This window comes from Thunnus albacares, chromosome 14, assembly GCF_914725855.1.
Source record: "Thunnus albacares chromosome 14, fThuAlb1.1, whole genome shotgun sequence".
NCBI lineage: Eukaryota > Metazoa > Chordata > Actinopteri > Scombriformes > Scombridae > Thunnus > Thunnus albacares.
The window spans coordinates 30,628,745-30,650,234 of NC_058119.1; the positions used below are offsets into that span (position 1 = coordinate 30,628,745).

General features: G+C 38.6%; 2 protein-coding genes across 4 annotated transcripts in view; both read right to left on the reverse strand.

Annotated features, from left to right (window-relative positions):
- The window catches only part of LOC122996596 (multimerin-2-like), a 35,229-nt gene extending 30,349 nt beyond the window's left edge, over positions 1–4,880 (reverse strand). Inside the window, exon 1 of the mRNA XM_044372143.1 lies at positions 4,636–4,880. Coding sequence (XP_044228078.1) covers positions 4,636–4,853 — 218 coding nt within the window. The 5' untranslated portion in view covers positions 4,854–4,880. The remainder of the gene's footprint in view (positions 1–4,635) is intronic.
- Positions 4,881–11,390: 6,510 nt separating this feature from the next.
- Positions 11,391–21,490, reverse strand: part of LOC122996636 (protein quaking-like) — a 31,188-nt gene continuing 21,088 nt past the window's right edge. The window contains exons 7-8 of one of the 3 annotated variants that reach the window (XM_044372230.1): positions 20,760–20,834; positions 11,391–13,889 (exon numbers count right to left, since the gene is read on the reverse strand). In XM_044372230.1, coding sequence (XP_044228165.1) covers positions 13,876–13,889; positions 20,760–20,834 — 89 coding nt within the window. In that variant the 3' untranslated portion in view covers positions 11,391–13,875. Of the gene's footprint in view, positions 13,890–17,020; positions 20,885–21,490 lie in introns of those variants that run through there. The other 2 variants (XM_044372228.1, XM_044372227.1) reach the window with 2 other exon arrangements.

The following is a 21,490-nucleotide window of genomic DNA, read 5'->3' on the forward strand; positions in this document are numbered from 1 at the left end:
CTCACCACAGAAGAAGAACTTTATCTGATGGTCAGATTCACGTCTCAGCGGCAGAGTGTCCCAACTTCTCTCTGGACGCTTTCATCTGCCAGCTGTGTGTCTGTTTCCTGATAACGTCTGAATGAGAGTTCAATTCAGCTCTTTGATCTGAATCTGCCTGTTCACTGAGCCTCTTCTTCTTCTTCTTCTTCTTCTTCTATTGCTGCTGCTCAGACAAACGGAGGCAGCAGTTCAAGCAGCCGACAAAAAAAGAACAAATACTCCTGTCACCAAAGTCAGCAGCGAGAGAAGAAGTACTCAGATCCTTTACTGCAGTAAAAGTACTAATACAGCAACATAAAAATACTCCATTACAAGTAAAAGTCCTGCATGAAAAATCCTACTACAGTAAAAGTACATAAGTATTATGAGCTTGATGTAGTTAAAGTATTGCAGTAAAAGTACATAAGGGTGGCCCCTCCAAAGGGTCAGCAGATAAATCTGAGGGGTGGTGAGATGATTAATGGGAGAGGAAAGAAGAAAAAACAAAGTTCTGATACACAAATCTGTTTTCAGTTTTTGGACTTTTTCTCTAATCTTTGATTTTTGCTGAAATATTGGATCATTTGAACATTTATTGAAATGAAAGCATTAGCAGCCCTCATGACCAAATTTTCAGCTCAGTGATTGGCTGTTTGTTGCAGAAATGCACCTTGGGAGTCGTAGTTAACTTCTCCTGCAACATTTTTATGTCCACAGTCTTGTAGCTTCGACTTTTAAGAACCAGATGTTTTCATCTTTTATTGTGATGATTGAATGTTGATCCAAACTGTAGAAGAACTGAGAGTCACTAACGCTCCATAACTTCCGTTATTAGCGCTTCGCAACTCCGTGCAAACCAACAGGTGACATCACACCTCGCTACGTCCATCTTTATACTGTCATTGGCTGGAATTTGTATCTTCTAAAAGTCCAATAATCTGCTTTTAAATTCCTCCAAAGCTTCAGATCGTCTCTTCTTGCAGCCAAACAAAAACCCTTTTTCCACTTTAACTACCTGTTGACCTCTGACCCCTGAACCACAACCACCCCACCATCCCTTGACCAATCAACCGCCAGCATGCAAAGATAACCCTTGAAAAGCTGCTCTCCATTACACCAACAACTGCCAGCACAAAGAGCTCCGTTAGTAAGCGAAGTCATTAAAGCAGCGTTTAAAGTGGGGGGGGGGGGGGGGGGGGGGTGGGGGTCAGCGATGGGGGAGGGGAGGGCTGTTATAGAGCTAATGGAGGGTTGTTTCCTTAAGTGCCTCCAGGGGTCTTTTTATCAGGGAATCTGTGGACGGGACCTGCAGTTTAATGTATGGATGTGGGTCAGCACGCTTCAAAAAAATGTCACCCGAGACATTTAATCCTCATATTTAGTCTGTCAGTCTCACCGCCTGTTAAACAGCAGATCAGTTCACTCCTGGAATAATAACAGTAATATTTAATGAAATGTGATTGATTCCAGTCACGAGCAAACAGGACTAAAGCTAAATGCTAACTTCAACATGCTAATACGCTGACGTTTACCATGTTTGCCATCTTAGTTCATCATGTTAGAATGTGATCTGCAACTGATTCTAGACATTTTTTTTATGATCGGTTCCCTGCAGGGATCAATACTGAATCCACATCTTCAAAACTTCATCACACAGTCGACACAACAGCAACGATTCTGGATCAAACTGTGACACGTTTGCATAGTTTTCACACAGTGACACAGTTCAGTGACTACAGCCTTCACAGTTTACATCCTCACTTCCAAACTCAAACACTAACATGTATTCATACTGAAATACATCTATATTCAACCAAAACACAAGATGAAAACTTTCCTGCTGCGTTTCTATGACTCGTTCCTGTAGATACACTGTAGTAGGTTCTATAGAGAGCTACACATCTGACTGTATTTACACTATATACACATTTATACACATTAAAGCTACATAAACACAATAAAACAGTGATGTAATAAAAAGATCTTAAAAGCAATCCATCCAACAGTTGTTGCAATATTTCAGCAGAGCAGTGAACTGACTGATTTAACTCTCAGTTCAGTCGTGAAATAATAAAACTGCAGTCAGAGGTTTGTTTTCTGCTCGCTGTGAAACCTGTGAGGACCGGCTCGGTCTAATACCTGGAGGATAAACACAGAGGACACCTACAGCCTGACTGAGACTCATAAAATCAAAAAAAAAAATAAAAAAAGGAATGCATGGTGTCTGGGTTGTGTGTCCGTGTGTGTGTGTGTCCGTGTGTGTGTGTGTGTGTGTGTGTGTGTGTGTGTGTGTGTGTGTGTGTGTGTCAGCAGCCTGGGTGGTATCAGCCTATTATATGCATGCTGGCAGTCAAAACATTAAAACGTTCCCTGTTTGGTACTTGTATGCATTAGGCATGACTCAGTGTGTGTGTGTGTGTGTGTGTGTGTGTGTGTGTGTGTGTGTGTGTGTTCTTGTACTACTATCTTTGTGAGGACCAATTACAGTTTTAGACTTTGACATTTTTGGGAAGTGAGGACATTTTGTCGGGTTCAGACTTGGTTTTAGGGTCAGAGTGGGGGGTTAGAGCATAATAATTTAATCCAGACCAGAAACAAACTTTCACCACAACTTGACTTTGATCACTTTTCGGCAGCGATGGAGGAAGAAAGTACCAAAACAACAATGTAAAAATGGGAAAAACCCTACTACAGTTAAAGTACAGCTGAGAAGCGTTTGTAAAAAGGCGGGTACTGTCTACCAACAGCTGACTGACACAAGCGCAGAGCTTGAAGCCTGACGAGATGGACTCTGGTGCTGTCAGTGATCCAACTGCCTCGCACAGCAAAGACAATCAGGCTTTGATGCATTTTACTGTTAAACTACATGAGATAAATGTGAGGGGTGTCGAGTAGGAAGTTCTGCTACATACATTTGGATAAATTGTTCAGAATGTGTCTTCAGTCTTTTGTGAAATGTTGGAGAGTTTTACAGTTGATTTAATGTCTCTTTGCTCGTCTGAAACAAGACAAACAGACACAAATACTAACTGATGTTAGACAAACAGTTTAGGACCTGCAGGTTTAATCTTTAATGAAGCAGTTGATTTATATATAGAACTCTCATGATGTTATTTTATGTTAAATCTTCATCTGAAAAGTAACTAAAACTGTCAACTAAATGTAGTGGAGTAGAAAGTATAAAGTAGCACCACATGGAAATACTCAAGTAAAGTTAAAGTACCTCAAAACAGTACCTGAGTAAATGTACTTAGTTATTTTCCACCAGTGGTTTTGAGTGAAACGTCTCTACCCTGCTGCCTGCTGGTTGCTGCACTTAGTAAAGTTGTTGTCGGATGTTTGAGCTCCAGTAAAATATCTTGTTCCAAACTAGCAAAAAAAAAACAAGAAAGATGGATGTAAAGTAGGTACATTAAAGACGATTAAAGACGAGGAAATATGTGTTCATTTGGCCAGAGGGAAGTATGAGACCTTTGTGTTTGATCTGCAGTGTTTAACAAAACTAGAACCACAAAACTGAACCAGCTGAAGTCGACATATCAAGACTGTAAAAGATCTCAGACAGTACATGTTCCCACTGCTCACACTGTCATTATCTGACAAAAACTGAAGTAATAAATTATTTGTAAATTATATTTATTTGTATTGAAATACCAGTACTATTTATTATTACATTATGGTTTAGGAGATGCTTTAACATCAGATGCACACACAGCTATAATATAACATCTAGAGTTTGTCTTTGTCTTCTCTTTGAAGCTGCAGCTGATCTGCTCCGGTCGACCAGCAACTTCACAAATTATGCACATGGTTATATCCGTCATATCTCTCTGTCACACCGTTCTCCACTGTGACCGATCTCATAAGATGATAAAGGCCATAAAATCATCTAAAAAGATGACCTTGCACCATTTGATGCAATTAAACCAGTGTTTCTGGCTTCATAGCTGAAGTTATCATCTATATTTTAAATTATTTGCAGCCTAAAGCAATTCAGGCACCTCCAGACAACTCCATTTATATGAGAGGTACGGAAGCTTCTGAGCCTTAATGTCAAAACATGTATTGACGACGGTGCCGAACGAACATTTTCATTGATTTGATCCCTCTCTGATTGAAGTAGAAGCGAGTGTTATACAGTTATATATTATATTATTGGATGATCATTAGGTGGTGCTATTTATCTACAATAATCCTTCATGTGATCGTTTGAACAGATTTTAAATTGTCCTGAAGATGTTTCATGAGAATAGACATGAATAACTGCAGTGTCTCTACTCTGAGATTTAAATAAAGTTTTGAAGGCTCTTTTAATATCCAGTATGAACAGGAGGAATGATTACAGACACCTGACTGCTGGTTTAACACACTGGGAACACTGGAAACACTGGGAACTCATCCTTCAAATGTGCTTTCAATGTTAGTGATGGAGGATAAAATCCACAGTGTGTCCACACAGTCATTTAAAAGTCTGTGTGAAGCTTCTATTCATCTTCATCAGTCTGAGTTAGTCATATCAAGTGGATATCTGACACATTTACAGTCTTAGTCGAAAGCACCTCCAAACCAAAGTAAGAGAAGCTTTAATGTTTATATTTATAGATCTGGACTCACCCGCTCCGGGTCGGGTAGTTCTCTCTGTGTCCCAGCAGGGGGGGCTCCGTCGCCCTGGGGTGAAGCCTCTGGAGGTAAGGTGGGACCCCCCCCACTGCAGCTCTTCCTCCCCGCTCCTCCTGCTCCTCCTCCTCCACATCGGGGTCTCTGGCTCTCACCTCACAGTGAGCGCTCACCAGTAAGCCCAGTACCAGCACCAGCTCTCCCACTGCCACCATGTCTGCTGCTCCTGGTCCAGATCACTGAGTGGAGGCTCGCACGACCACCAGCTGCTTTTAAACAGCTGGAGGAGAGAGAGAGAGAGAGAGAGAGGTGGGAGGAGGAGGCCACGCCCCCCTCCAGCTATAAGCCACGCCCCCTGCTTCCTCTGCTGGCAGTGTGTTTTTATGGCTCTCTCTTTGTGAGGAGACAGAGGGAAAATCCAGAAGTCACAACCTTTTCCTCTCTCTCCATCTTTCAGTTTTCTCTAATCAGGTGTGAAAAGACAAAGTTTTATTACAAACAAACATTCATGTGTCGGCGCTGATTCACCCACAGAAGGGAAATAAAATGAGGAGAAAAGGTCAAAGCAGAGAAAGTTCAAACTGTGAGCGAAACCCGTCTTCATTCCTATATTAAATGTTTGTAATATGGCAGATTTAAAATGTCTAAATTAAAGGAGATATATTCTGCTTTTTGTGGTTTGTGTTATTTATTTCCTGTTCTGATGTCGGATGTTAAACACGGTCAAAGTTCATAAAAAAAGCTGCCTGCAAGTCAAAGTTCAGGGCTTCAACCTGCTCTGAACGCTTCGTTTGCTACGGTTTTTTCTACCTTTCTGATGAGCTGACGTTGGCGTGTTGCACATGCTCATAAATGTCTGTTCTGTAGCCTTGGTTGCTAAGGTGGTTGCTAAGGTGGTTGCTAAGGTGTTTCCATGTGTTGTTCAGCTCCAACATGTACGGATGGATTTGAGAAGTTGACATTTGGAGTAAAGAAGGAGAAAAAGAAGTGAAATCCTGCTACTATAGTTTGTTTACGTAGCCTCCGGAGCCGGAGGAAGCTTCCTGAAAGCTGACCAATCAGAACAGAGTGGGCTCATCAGGAGGCGGGGCCTTAAAGAGACAGGAGCTAAAACGGCCTGTTTCAGACAGAGGCTGAACTGAGGGGCTGCATAAAGGACCAGTAGAAGATAAATAAGGAGTTTTTAACTGGAAATCATGTGAAGATATTCCAGTAGAGCCCCAGAATATAAATATAGAGCTGGAAATGTAAAGAATACGTCCTTTAACACCGTCTGAAAATCTTGTCTTTCCTGGTCTGGAGTTGTTTAACTCCTCACCTCGCTGCAGGGATGTACAGGTGGACTCCAGCATCTGCCTGCTGTTAGAAGCTCAATGATTGGCTGTTTCCTGCTGAAATGCACCCTGGGAGCTGTAGTTAACTTCTACCCCGAAATCTGCACAATCTTGTTTGCAGCTCCGAGTCTTTATCAAAGAACCAGATATTTTCTAACAAAGTTGTTCATCTCTTTGTTCTGATGATTCAAACAGGAGAGTTTGATGTTGATCCAAACTGTAGAAGAGAGAAAACTACTTATTATTATGATTATTATTATGATTATTATTATTAATAAAAAAAATAAAGAAAAAGATTTTGGCAACTAAAAGTAACAAAGATAAACGACTAATGACCAAAATGAGCTGACACTCCTTTACTTTACTCTCCTTGTCTCTCTGTCTTCAGCCTCTTCCTGTAGAAGTGATAAGAACGGAGGAAATCCACCGACCTGCAGCGAAACGACCTCCTTCCTCTGCCTGTGTGTGTGTGTGTTCCTGCACTTCTGTCTTTGTGGAGACCAATTAGAAACCAAGGATGTGATGGAAAGTAAAGACATTTTGTTGAAAAGTGAAGCCGATTTGAAAAATCAAAGGTGTTTTGTGTAGTTCGGACTGTTTGTGTTTGATAAAACTGTTTTCTTAAAATAAAACTGAATTATAATGAGAAGAGAGAGGGCCATGGAGCTATCCATAAGTGATGCATAATAATAATAATAATAATGAGAAGAAGAAGAAGAAGAAGAAGAAGAAGAAGAAGAAGAAGAAGAAGAAGAAGAAGAAGGAGGAGGAGGAGGAGGAGGAGGAGGAGGGGTACGAGGGTGGACAACGTGAGCAACACATGGGAACACCTTAGCAACCACCTTAGCAACCAAGGCTATAGAACGGATGTCCGTTTGTGGGCGTGTCCGATGAGCTGATGTCATCACAAGGAGGAAGTAGAGGTAACTTTAAAATAAAAAAGAAAGGCAGCTGAATCCTGGGCTTTGTCTTACAGGTAGAATTTCTACATTTGTTCACCTCAAGTGTTGGATCTAACATCCAACATTCAATATCAGGACAGTATAAAACATTTTTTTGTTCTGTCTGAGAAGGAAGTTGACAGTCATGAGAGAAATGTGATGAAATCTTTGTTCGTCAATCCAAATCTAGATCTCACTGTGAGGCTCTTTGACTTTAACAGAGTCTGAAATGTGACGGCTGCTACGACCCACGACTACAAACCAACCAATCAGAATAATAAACATCATCTTTGAATAAAGTTTAGAGGGAAAAAAAAACACACACACATGTTCTTCTGGAGAACATCCACCGCAAACAAACCACAAAACGATGGAGGTGAAACGAACGGAAGTTTGTGTGATGGATGACGAGCTGATGATGTCATAATTCCATCGTAGCGAACATTCATCTCCTCAAACTGATATCAGAGCTTGATGTAGTTAAAGTATTGCAGTAAAAGTACATAAGTATTATGAGCTTGATGTAGTTAAAGTATTGCAGTAAAAGTACATAAGTATTATGAGCTTGATGTAGTTAAAGTATTGCAGTAAAAGTACATAAGTATTATGAGCTTGATGTAGTTAAAGTATTGCAGTAAAAGTACATAAGTATTATGAGCTTGATGTAGTTAAAGTATTGCAGTAAAAGTACATAAGTATTATGAGCTTGATGTAGTTAAAGTATTGCAGTAAAAGTACATAAGTATTATGAGCTTGATGTAGTTAAAGTATTGCAGTAAAAGTAGTGGTTTGGTCCCTCTGACTGATATATTATTATATATGACATCATTAGATTATTAAAATGATCTGAAGATAATGACTACAGTACACTTAAGAAACAGATGCAGGAAACAGAAACAGTGATAATATGAAGCATGTAAAGAGAGACGTTGGTGGGCAGATGTCTCACTCTGAAACTTATTCTGTCACATGTTTTTGTTTGTTGGTTCATTAACAGGACTGAAGCAGATTAAAGTGAATCGCAGTGAAACAGAAGAGAAAGAGACGGAGGGAGGACAGTTCCTGTCCGGGCCGAGCCAGCGAGGGACTTTTCCACTGGGAAGAGGGGGGGGGGGGGGGGGGTGTTGGGTTGGTTGGTCAGTGAGGGGGGGGGGGTCATTTCCGAGGATTGTTTAAGAGCTGTAAGAAGGTGGAGGAGGAGGAGGAGGAGGAGGATGGGGGGGAGGTTGAAATGTGTGACAGAGAAAGAGAAAGTGTAGCGAGGAACTGAAGAGACATGAACAGGTTGTGATTTTTAAGAATGGTATTTTCCCTTCCACAGAGAAAGAGGATGATATTTCCTGGAATGATACATGGAAAAACTCGAGGCAGCCTTTCCATTGTACAGACTGAGGCCATTTCAAATACTAAAGAGATTATATTATACCCCGTCACAGCTATACATATATATATATAATATATATTTAACAGGCATAAGGGATTCAAGTCAAGTTGATTTTATTATCAGTAGCAGGAGGACATTAAACTCTGGTGTCAGAGTGCTGTTTGAACTCCTGTTGGACCAGAACACAAACACAAACAGCTGGCAGATAAACAGAAATAAAATGTTTTTGCTTCTTGTTATTTGTACAAATACAGTAAATAAATGCGCTAAACGACTGTAGTTAAAATCATCGTGTGTCTGTGTGAATATTAAAATGTAAAAGGCAGATGGTGGTTTAGAAGCAGTGAATCCAGTGATGCTGAATCTCTGCTGTGTGTTCAGGATGTGACCAGCAGATGGCAGCATGTTCACACACATTCAGAACACACAACACGCCTGAAACACGCCTGTAACACGCCTGTCAGCCGGTCGGATAACTGACACCCACATGTAGGACAGTGGTAGGCAAACAGCGGCCTGTGGGCCAAATCCGGCCCACCAGAAGAACTATTTGACACCTTGATGAAAGCAGAAGTTTTGACTTTAGTTGTCAAAAGTTTTTACATAATTTTTCACAAATCTACTGTAAAAACTGTTAAAAGTCGTCATCAGTCATCAGAACTCGGAGCTTCTTCAGTCTGATTTATCACCCAAAAGGTACAAAAAGAAGCAAATGAACAACAAAAACAAACACTTATACTCATTCTGACTGTTTGGTTTTAAAAATGAAAGAGTTCATTTTAAATGAGACAAAGGTTATGACAATGTCACAACACTGCTGTTATTAGACTGTCAAATAAAATAAACTGAGAAGATGTATTTGCTGGATTTTTCATTGCAGAGGAAACAGGAAACATGTGTTTTGTTTATTTCTTTTCATTCATTTAATAATAAAAATGATTTATAACAGCGTTCATGTCATGTTTCACATTAGCAAGTGAAGGTTAACAGTTTATTTAGTCTATAAATGGGTGAGTATGTATGCTGAGGCTCATTGCAGAGGATCACGGCCATCGTTGGAGTTCTGAAAGGAAGTGGGAGGTTTTCAATCTGTCCTATGAACTTAGCATGCAGATTCACCTACTTCCACGGCCAAGGACAGTTCAATAAATATTTGTCAGAGGTTGGGGACTCAAGTCGCATGACTTGACGCGAGTCGCAATTTTGAGGACTTGCGACTTGGTTGACTAATACTGATAAGACTCGACTTGACTTTGACTTGAGGCAGATGACTCGAAAAGACTTGACAGTTACTAAAGGTACTTTTACATAGACCTTCTGTTTTTTGTACATTCAGAACTCCATATATTAATGTGAAATGTCTGTAGATATATTGGGGAGTTGCTTGCAATTACTGTCACATAATGTTTATATAAAGTAAACACTATACATTAATGGGAAAAGCCTGTAAATATATTGGAGAGCTGCTTGTAATTACTGTTAAATAATGTTTATATAAAGTAAACCTCATACATTAATGGGGAAATGTATGTAGATATATTTGATAGTTGCTTTTAAATACTATCAAATAATCTTAGTAAAGTAATCATTATTAAAATTATGTTTTTGTAAACTATTATCACATGATCTTATGTTTTTGTACAGTATAAAACCAACATTTACCAGGGATCTACTGTAAATAGATTGGATAATCACATAAAATAAAAGCTTAAAGCTGTCAAGATACCATTAATGGGTGTTAAAGGAGGGTAATTTTAATGTAATTTTACATAATTTTTCTGTGTTTTACATCCAGAAATCTGTACTTTGATGGGGAGTTCTTGTGGATGGATTATATAATCCTATGAATTTACCAAAGATTACTGAATGAAAACAAGAGTCTTCATTTAAATTAGGTCATTTTAAGGTAGTTCTGCAATCTTTTTCATTTTTTGTGCAGATTAATACATTTGTTTAACATTCTATTTTATTGTTTTATAATGAGCATTTTCTTTTTATTTTATAATGGTTGGATTGTAAGAATGTAACACAATGTCCAAAGTAAATATCCGTATTTTTAAAATAAATCTCTGTAGAATAACTAAAGGTTTTTTACTGTTATTTGATGGTAAGTGGGGTTTTTTTTGCAGTGTACATGTCAGGCTGACAGGCGTGATACAGGCGTGTGTGTGTGTGTGTTGTGTGTTCTGAATAAGTGTGAACATGCTGCTACCTGCTGGTCACATCCTGAAACACACAGCAGAGATTCAGCATCACTGGATTCACTGCTTCACATGATGCTGATGCTTCAGAACCTTCTCTGTGTTTCTCTGTATGTTTTTGTTCATCAGATGTGCGTTTGTCCTCGGTGGTGGCGGCGGCGGCGGCGGACCGGATGGTGACGGAGGAGGTGAGGATGGACTCAGTGACTGTAGAAGTGCACCATCAGTGACTTTGGCTGCTGATGTTCTGCTGATTATATATATTGATTTCCAAAATGTGCCACCTGTCGTCTCACATCTCAAACATTTTGGGGAGATTAGTATTTATGAATGAATGCTTGTACGCGGGAAATGATACAAATATATCATTAAACTCCTTGTCAAGGTCTCAAACTCTTAACAAAGGCTCATTAGAGGAAACACAGCTTTTGATTTTTATATATTATAAAATGTCTTAATCTCTCAGTGATGTATCAGACTCAGAGCTGCAGACGGTGTGACATCACTCGGCGGGGACATGATGTAATACCGTGACATCACTGATGAGCGGCTGGTTTCCTCTGATCTGAACCTTCAGACGGGTCGCGGCTGTCAGACGTGACAGTTTGATCATGTGAGAAACAAACAGGAAGACGTTTGTGTTGATAAAAAAAACAAAACTGAATCATGTCTGGAAACTTTTTAAAGTTTGGTTCAATATGAACGATGACGTCATAGTTTTATGTTTTTTTTATTACATTTAGACTCCGAGGATCAAACTGTCACTTACTGATTTAAATCATTATTATTTTATTTTCTATTTATTTTTTATTGTTTATTTAACATGGGCACAACATTTACTTCATTCACACATTAAAAACACACACAACTGATTTTTTTTTAAAATAGAAAAACAGGTTTATGCTCTTCAAACACATCTAGAAAAATAAAAAATAAAATAAAAATCATATTGAAACATTTCAAACACACGTAGCACTAAACCAAACTCATTCTCCTAAAAATGACATTTTATCTGAATAAATGGTTTAGTCAAATACATTTAGGAGGAAAGTATTTTATTCAGTATCGTTCTCCAGTTCAGGAAGTGTTGGGTTCTTGTAAATCACAGAGGTCAGAGGTCAGAATGTGATCCAGGAGGCATTAGATTTTCCTCTTAAATGTATTTGCTGTTGCAGATCAGCAGCATATGAAGGTCGTTTCTAGCAGACAGAGTCGTGATAATCAAATTATACTGTTGTTGTATTGTTCTTGTAGCTCAAATGAGACATGAAACAAAGTGGCGTAACATAACGTTCTGCTGTCAGCAGTGACTTCCTGGAGTCTCTGCGGGTTGCCTGGCAACCTCAAAGTGATGACAAATGCAAGAAAATTGTATTTATATATTTATAAAAGTCCATTCAAATACATGAACAGTCAACGTCATAGAAAAATATAGATTTCATTTCTTCATCAGCACTCACATCATAAAAAATGACTGGCAATGTCATTCCCTATTGATTACAATTGTTTACATTATAGGCTACCTCAGATGCGGCAGGGATTTAATGAACTAATTAAGAAGCTTTTCATACAGTATAAAGCAGCTGTGACGACAGATGCTGTAAGAATCACCCACATTCATTTATAGTCTAATGCTGACTTCCCTGCTTTAATCACATTAAACCTTACTTTCCTACTGGACAGTGTTTTAGTCATATTTCAAGCATTAATCTATTATTGCAGCATATTCGCAGCAAGTATTTAGTTTGATCCTGTTGATAAAAACACCAAAGCAGCAGCAGATTGATGATGCATCAGAAACAGACTGATGGTTCTGAGACGTCTGTTTCCAGCACAACATCCAGAACCAAATTTCACCCAAAATACAACGACTGTCTTTGTGCTGCATCATTTGAACAAACCTCCCTGCGTCGACGCTGAGAGCTCAACGCACGCGAGTTAAGAAAACACACAAACAGATATGTGTTGTCTTCATTTGCAGCGCATTTTCTAAATACTGCGTGTGTTGTCAAATTGATGAATATGTTTTCTTAATTTGATTATGTTTCATCTATTTGAATGTTTACCTCAGTCGCAGTGTGTTGAGCTCTCAGGGCCACCGTACCTCCCGCCTGTGCAGCGTCACTAAAACACCACACAGACGCGCAAAGTGAGTTTCAAGGTCAGGAAAACACCAAAACAGTTGGAGCGCTGCTTGAGCTGGTCTTTGCGCCTCTATGCAAACACAGCCCAGTGTCACTACCTGATTTGCGTTGCGCATGGGCGAGCAGGGGCAGCCATCTTGGACAGCTACGTACAGCAACACCACATCAGAGTGGTGTGGTGTTGCCTTACGTAGCTGTCCAAGATGTCGGACCTCCTTACACATGTGCTACGCAGATCGGGCGGTCACACCCATAATGTTTTTCACCGTTCATTCAGTGTGCTAGCATGCTAACATTTGCTACGTAGCGCTTAATACAAAGTACAGCTGCGGCTGATTAGTTTTGCGGGTAAACACTAAAAAAAAACCACTGGTTCAAATTTGACCCAGTTTGGATCACTATGGCAACAACACAACATCGGGTTAACTTTAGAAATCTGTTATTTTGACCCAGTGTTCACACATAACAAGCTTTAGCTAAAACTGTCTCAAATGTTTTGTTTCTTGTACAAAACGATGTGACATTCAAAAGATACACAAATTATTAACAATCAGTAACAAACCATGATATGTAAGTTTAAAAAGAGTAGATTGTAACAAGCTTTAGTTTGGGTAAATAACCCAACAGTCAATTAAAAAATACCACTAAAACTGGCTCTAATAACATTATCACAGCTGCTATATTGATCCAAACTGGGTAAAAATTGAACCTGTATTGGACAAAAATTAAATGTTGACCAGATGATGACGACAGATGAAAAGTCAGAGGATCAGAGTTATTATAATTCATCCTGAGCGGAGCGTGAACATGTGAACCAAAATTCACAAAAATCCATCCGACAGTTGTTGGGATAATTTCAGTCAGCTGTTACCAGTCTGGACCCAGTCTAACCAGTCTGTTACCAGTCTAACCAGTCTGGACCCAACTTCACAGCAATCCATCCAACAGTTGTTGAGATATTTCAGTCTGGACCAAAATGATGGACAGACAGACGTTTGCCCTCCTGGGTCGAGCTCTGTGATTGGTGGACGGTTCAGACCTCCATTATTGCTTCAGAGTGATTCAGTGCAGGTCTGTAGTGTGTGTGTGTGTGTGTGTGTGTGTGTGTGTGTGTGTGTTTGTGTGTGTGTGTGTGTGTGTGTGTGTGCATTTTATTGCAGAGACCACAGCAGAAGCAGAGCGACCAGCAGGCAGCAGGGTCATCACAGGGACAGGAGGTCACAGGTCAGAGGGTTAGTGGGCGGCGGCTGGATGGAGGTTAGGAAACACAACAGGAAGAAGAAGAAACACAAAAGAAGATAAAGGAAGTTAGTTTCAGCAGGATGATATCATGAAGTTCGATTATTGAAACAATGATGGATGAGAAAGTAAGAAATGAAACGTGTGGAGACATGTTGAGTTAGCGGCATCCTAACAAGAGATCTCGTCAGGGGGAAGAAAAAGTTTAAATAAACACTGAAGCAACAGTCAGCAAATAGAATGAATCTTCTTGTTCTCACAGTAAAATAAGATAAAGTCAAACAGTCAGACATGAAGGGAAATATATTAGTTTACTGTCTGAGTTACATCTTGTTAGCAGTGGTGGAAGAAGTATTCCGATCCTTTACTGCAGTAAAAGTACCAATACGGCAATGTAAAAGTACTCCATTACAAGTCCTGCATGAAAAATCCTATTCAAAGGTGCAGTGTGTAGCATCGTAGCTAGCAGTCTGAGCTAACTTATCCTCCATTTTAGAAGCAGTAGCAGGTGATGAAGGTGAATATTAAAGTCTGAAGCAGGAATGAATTTAGTGAGAACTGCGGTCGAACAGGAAGACGACAGTAAACATTTTTGTTTATTTGACTCAATAACAGTTTTTATTGCCTTTTCAAAAGAATTGTTTCTATTTACAACAAACATGGAAATCTTTTCTGAAATGATAGAAAGCAACACTATTTTTTTTACTAACAGAAGGTTTGAGCAGGTAGCATGCTAACAGCCCTTAGCTTAATCATTCACATGATGTCATAGAAACTTGCATATAAACAGGGAATTCCCTTCTTTTGTATAAAGCCCTAAAATAGATTCAAAAATAGAGGAACATTTCTACAGTGGCACTATAAAGCTGCTAAACAGACCTCTACTGTATTCTTCACTCTTTGCAAAATACAAGTAAAATCTTACATTTCATATACATTCCTGTTTTATATATATTTTTATATATATATTTCAACAAGCCACAAGTAAATACTATTTTCTTTGCAATAACAAAAAATAATAGAAATAAAAAGAAGCTTACAGTAAAACATAAAAAAGTCTCAAGTGGAATACTTTTTGTAAAATGCATTCATACTCTTCATCTTCTCGTCCAGGAAGTGACCTGAAGCTGCTCAGGTTCAGACACATTTATTCTCTTTAAATAATCGTCTTGAGGTTTGTCGGAGGTTTTAACTGTCTGCTGTGCTGGCGGCAGCGGAGGAGGACATAAAAATCATCTGTTTCATGAAAAGAAGATCAATCCAACAGACGTAACAAACTGAGACACTGCGCCTCCAGAAGATTCGTCTCCAAATGTTCTGGGTTTTGTTTCTAAAACAGGTGTGAAGTGAGAGGAGATGTTTCAGGTGTCTCAGTAACTGTTCCTGCTTTATGTTCCTTATTGATAATATTAACAGTTTGTGATGGACATGAAACTCGATTGATTGAATCATCACATCAAAGGATGAAACGCTGTATTAGAAAATATCTGGTTCTTTAATAAAAAGTCAAAGCTACAAGACTGTGGACGTAAAAACTGAAGGAGCAAAGTCAACTACAAGTCCCAAGGTGCATTTCACTAACAAACAGCCAATCACAGAGCTTCAAATGACACTTGGGATCATTTCAGTATCCATAATGTAAACTGGTGTCAGAGCATCAACATATATGATGATGTTAACACCTCATTTTACAGGTCCCCTAATTTTTTTACTGATTTCCTGGAAATGTTTTGAGTAATTTGCAGGTATTTACTGTTGATTTTTTAGGGACATTTGATACAAATTATAAGAAAAAACTAAGAAGAGTATTAAGTTGGTTTAGCTGCTCCTTAGAGGCTATTTGGGTTCTTTTTCTTGTTCTTTTTCAAAATTTCCAAATAAAGTAGACTTTTGACAACTCTAACTAACAGAAAATACTCTGTTTTCAGTGTGTAGTTTTGCATGCTAAACCTAATATTAGCATATTAGGTTTTTTCAATAATTTCAGAAAAAAGTAGCTGCTGTGTAACTGTTAATTCTCAGGACATTTCTTTGAAAGGGTTATGTAATGTGTTATTATGGGAAATGTGCTTGTTATAGTTTTTAAGAAAACAACCTAATGAGCTAATGTAGTTTGACACACAAATCTACACACTAAAAACTAAGTATTCACTTCAAACTAGTATTCAGAAAACTTCAGGGAAATTTCTATCAAATTAAAGGAACTGTAAAATAATGTTACCATGATGGTAACATTATCCAGGAGAGTTTCTATGTTCAGTAACATCAAGGAGTTAAAAAAAAAACTTTAAAATGTTGAGGAACCAGCAGCTCCGCACACTTCACAGTCTGAACAAAATATCATTTTCAACACAACCCAGTCGGTTCAATGTCGAGAACATCCAGGTTATAATTCTTTGTATTTTTCATCAGGACAAACATGATGAGAAACACGATCAGCTGTGTAAACATCGTACTGTTTCTGTCTCTAAACACTGAACCACAATACTGACGTATTCTATCCACAAGTTGAGGTTTTTAGTTTTTCGAGTTGGTTAAAGATTCAGAAACTGTTTGTGTCCACAGCTGTGAAACTTCTGAATGATGTGATTCTCGTCTGTTTCCTGAGATATGTTTGTTTTCAACATCATTTGTAATGTCTTGTTTTATATGTATTGTATTTACATTTGTTCATTTTAAAGATTTTATTTCATAATTATTAGCTTTATTGGTCACGTATGGCCATCTTTTAACTTTTGTTTGTAATTGTATTATTATTGTTATTGGTTAAAGTGGTTTCAGGTTCTGAAGTGCGGCTTACACATGGCATACACCAATATTTTTTAGAGCTTTTAACTATTTTCCAGCCATGAAAAATTAAGAAATACATTGATGAATAAATGCAACAATTCAACAGTTTTTCTGGCTAAAATTTGATTCCTGAAGGAGGGTAGAAAGCTCTTTGAAAACAGCTTTTGTTGTTGGGAACTCTGTTACATAAAGGAATTAAAAACAAACAAAAAGTAAACAATGGTTTAATAAATTAAACTTGGAAAAAAATATTCAAATTCATGAATGTTTAAGCCATTTTTCAGGTCTCTTCAAAGTGATTGTGGGGCTGTTTGGTCATTTTACATCAATACACGACCAGGAGAGATACTACTGTGAGATGTTTTTGACTTTATTCCATCGACAAACCACAAAACTTCCTCCTAAGAGAACATCAACACTGACTTTAAAAACTTTAAGACGGATTTCTTTCCAGTCAACCAGGTGGTTTTATGATGGCAGGGGTCACCGATATTTCTACAACATACATCAGTGTATCATCAGCGTATGGTGAAACTCATTTTCTGGATTTTTACATTTTTGTCTCAGTTTGAGGGAATTTCTCTGACAGTTTTTTTTCAATTATATATAAAATATCAAACATATGACAAAAGTGCTTCAGAAGTATGATCTAAATTAAAAAATATATAGATTAGAGCGAAATGAAACAGGGAAAATTTGTATTCTCCAAGACTTTTGTAGAGCCGCGGGAACATTTCAGTTGGGGGTGATGACTTCTTTTCCTCACTCCCTTATCTTTACGTGCAGGGTCAGTTTTTGCAGCTCACACACAACAGAAAAAAGATAAATTATTACAACAAAACAAATGGGCCCATAGGTTTTCAGCCACCCGGAGGCGGGCTGCAGTACCCCCAACATCCCTGCTTCCCGCGGTGATAGCCAGATGAATAAATGTAAATAAATGTAAAGATATAAATGATCTGAGTGTTTTTGAAGCTATCAGCTTCATAAGATAATGGATTGAAATGACTGATAACCCAAAGTGAGCAAAGTTGTAATTAATAAAGTTTCTTTTTGTTTCAGCTCTGCTTGAAATCTTTATCAATAAAGTTTTATTTATTTCTCAATTTTAATTTAAACGTGCAATAAATTAAACAAGAGTATAACAAATTTTAGTATTATAGGTAGGTAAAAAACTTGTAACTAATGTTAATTTTTTTATGAGTATTAAAACCTTTTAAATGAGCATGATGTTCTTTGGGTAAAGAAGGTTTTACCATGTTTTGCTTATGAAACCCATTAAAAACTCCATTGGAAAAAAATGCACAAAAAAAGAAAAGTTGTCCTGGAAAAAGATTTTTGAGATTCAAGCTTTTCATTCGTGTTGAAAATGACATCTTGTTTTTTGCAGTGACATCACGTCCAGTGTCTCTGAATGCCACACGGAGCTGATGGAGCCACATGTCGTCCACCTGTCTGCCGCCATCACAGCCAGACGCCAGCAAACACACAGGTTTACCGGTCACACCTGAACACAACCCGCCGCGGACAGACAGCATCTGGCCCGTCACCGTCACAGATGAGACGTAAATGAATCATGTCGACGGCGTTATGCGAGTTTTTACCAGCAGCCGTTTGGACGAGTGAAATCTGTTCAAGTGAGTCAGACGTCACCACGGCGGGTCAGACCAGGACTTTGTGCAATTTCATCAGATTTGTTTCATTAAGTTTGTCAGTGTTACCTAAATGTTGCTTAGTTTTTGATCAATATCAATAAAATATTACAGTTTGATCTTTTTAGTAACAAAACTCCTGCTGATGGACAGTGACCTGAACTCTGGGATTCTATTGGACGATATCCAGCAGTTTTCTGCCATCCGATGATCCGATTGGTCAAGAGATTTGCTGTGACATCATGAGAGCCACAACTTCAACCTTGATCATTCTGTATTCGAGCTAGACTCTGAGTATTTGTAGAGGCTGTACTGTAAACTCGAGATAATTCTGATCATCAGCAGAAACATCAGATTCCTCATCAAACTCTTCTCTCATCATAGTTTATGGGTTTTTTTTTTTTAGATTAGATTGATTTCAGCACCGCAAGAGACAACACTCAACTTTTTAATCGGGAACTGTTTGAAAATCCAATTCAATGTGGAAAAAACTAAACTCATTCATGGCAAAGAGTCAAACATTTCTTTCTTGACTTGGTCTGTGCACACAGATAAATACTTCAGGATGAACACTGTTAGCGAACGAGAATTTAACGGCGGAGAACTTCAAGCAGGAACTCCTCTGTTTACTCTGTCAGAGTCACCTGTTTCAGGTGTTTCACCTCTGAGTGAGTTGACATGTTTCTTGTTTATTGGACAGGTTTAGAAACCTGCTATTTAATAGCAGTTAGCTAGTTTGTAGACAGAGGCAGCTTCCACCTGTTTCAGTGGTGGAAGAAGTACTCAGATCCTTTAAGTAAAAATACTCCATTACAAGTAAAAGTTCTGCATTCTAGTAAAAGAACAGAGTATTAACAGGTAAATTTACTTCAAGTATTAGAAGTAAAAGTACTTGTTTTGCAGAAAATGGGGCATTACTAATTACTAATACTGGTGAATCAGTGCATAAGCAGCATGAGACTGTGAGATGATAATTTGTGTAGGAAAGAAGAAAAAATTTCTGGTGCATAAATTTGGATTCAGAAAATTTAAATACTTAAGTACAAGTACCTCAAAATTGTACTTAAGTACAGTACTTGAGTAAATGTACATGCTAAACCCGTCCTGGACTCAGAGATGAAACTGAAACATGTGACTCTGACAGCAAACAAGACGGTTTGTTAAAATGTTGAAGTTTTTTAAATAAAGTTTTCTTCTTACAGCTACAGGAACAAGTCATTTCTAGTTAAAGTGTTTGCTCCGTTATTTGTCATCAACATCACGGCGTCTTCAAAATAACGGAACAGGAAGCATCAGGAAGTCATTTTAAACACTGTCATCGTTCTGCTGTGAAGAATAAACTTGGAAAACATTTACTTTCTGTTTGTTGTTGGATCACATGCTGACCGGCTGACAGGGCTCACCTGGTGAACAGGGCAGGTATCACTATCACACATCTGGCCTGCGTTTCCCAGAACACACCTGTTCTGTTTGCTGTTGGGCGTTCTCACCATTTCAAATTATTTCTGTTCAGGTTTTCGTTTTTCTCTGTTCTGCACTTTGTGTGTCAGGGGCAGATTATATCAGATTATATCACAGTGTATCAGCTGTTCCTGTCACTAATTAACTTCTGTGAGTAAATTGATGACAAGATGAAACCTGTCTGTGAGTTTGTGTGTCTGTACTCAACCAAAGATCATCTACGAGGGAAGAAGCTCCACTCTGTAACACCACTGCACAATCAGAGTGTTTATGTAGTTCCAACAACTCCAACAGAGTGAGACGTCTTCTCTCTAGAGGATCAGGCGTCACATTCAGATCAATCATTTAAGATGTTTTTAATTAGGACTATCAGGGTTTATCAAGTAGTTCCTGAAAAATAAAGTCTCTCCGATTAAAGAAAGTTTATTTTAACCCGATGTATTTCCCATAAACGTGGCCATTGTCTATGGCTAACCGCATAGGGAACTACATCCGCGGAAGCTTGCTGGCTAACCGAACCACCCACATATTCATCTGCACACGTAGGTTTTGTTTACGTCTGAGGCTGTGGATAGCTCAGCATCTGTTCCTGCTAGAGAAGTAGTAACTTAGCAGATACATAAAATGGTTCCTGTCTGCAAATTTCCAAGTTGGGAGGATAAAACACAATGAGCAGGACGACACAGACTTACAAACTGTAATTCCTCACACAGTCACGTGTTGTAATTACATTTAACGCATGTGTGATAAACATATTTTTTTATGAATCGCTGGAATCTCTACAACGGAGCTGGAGAGAGCAAAGTTAGCATGACACATAGAGCCATAACGGCCACATTTATGGGAAATACATCAGGTTCATATATTGTTGTAGCATTAAGTTAATAACACCCTGGATGGCAGCTGACTGGTGTGGCAGTGCATTCTGGGAAAGGCAGGTGCGCAGACAAAGGGGGCGGAGCTGAGCGGACTAACCTTGGCCTGCGGTCACCATCCTTTGGTAAGGATGGACACGCAGCTCTCGTCTCCGAACTTTAGCGGCCACCGCACCTGCACCAGACGGCAGACACCACAAACCGTCATGGAAGACATGGAGTCACCTGTCCACAGTGTCACACAACAGTCCATACAGGTACGTACAGGTACAGGTACAGGTACAGGTACAGGTACAGGTATGTCATCACATCTACACAGCTACACACGCATAGAGAGAGAATCATTAGAAAATACATGTTAAGGCACAAAATGAGGCTGATTCTGGTTACAGGTGAGATCTGAAAGGATTTCAGGTCGACATTTAAATCGTGTGATGTCATTATGAGGACGACGCCCCCATCAGGTCGTTCAGTTTCATTTGTTGTCACAGTGTTTTCCTACGATGGAGTATCAGGACCACTGCTAGAAAAACATCATCTGAGATTTACAGAGTAAAGTCATAATATTACCAGGAAAAAAATTGTAATATTTTGAGAGAAAAAGCGTAATATTTTGGGAAAATCATCGTAATACTTTGGGGAAAAGTAATTATATTTCAAGAAAAAAGTAATTATATTTCAAGACTAGGCGTAATATTTTGAGAAAAAATTGTAAAAAGTTGTAAAACTACAAATAACTTATTATGTCTCATAAAAACATAATATTTCACAAAAATGTAAAAAAATTTGAGGGAAATGTAATATCTCAAAAAGGTTGTAATATTTTTGGAG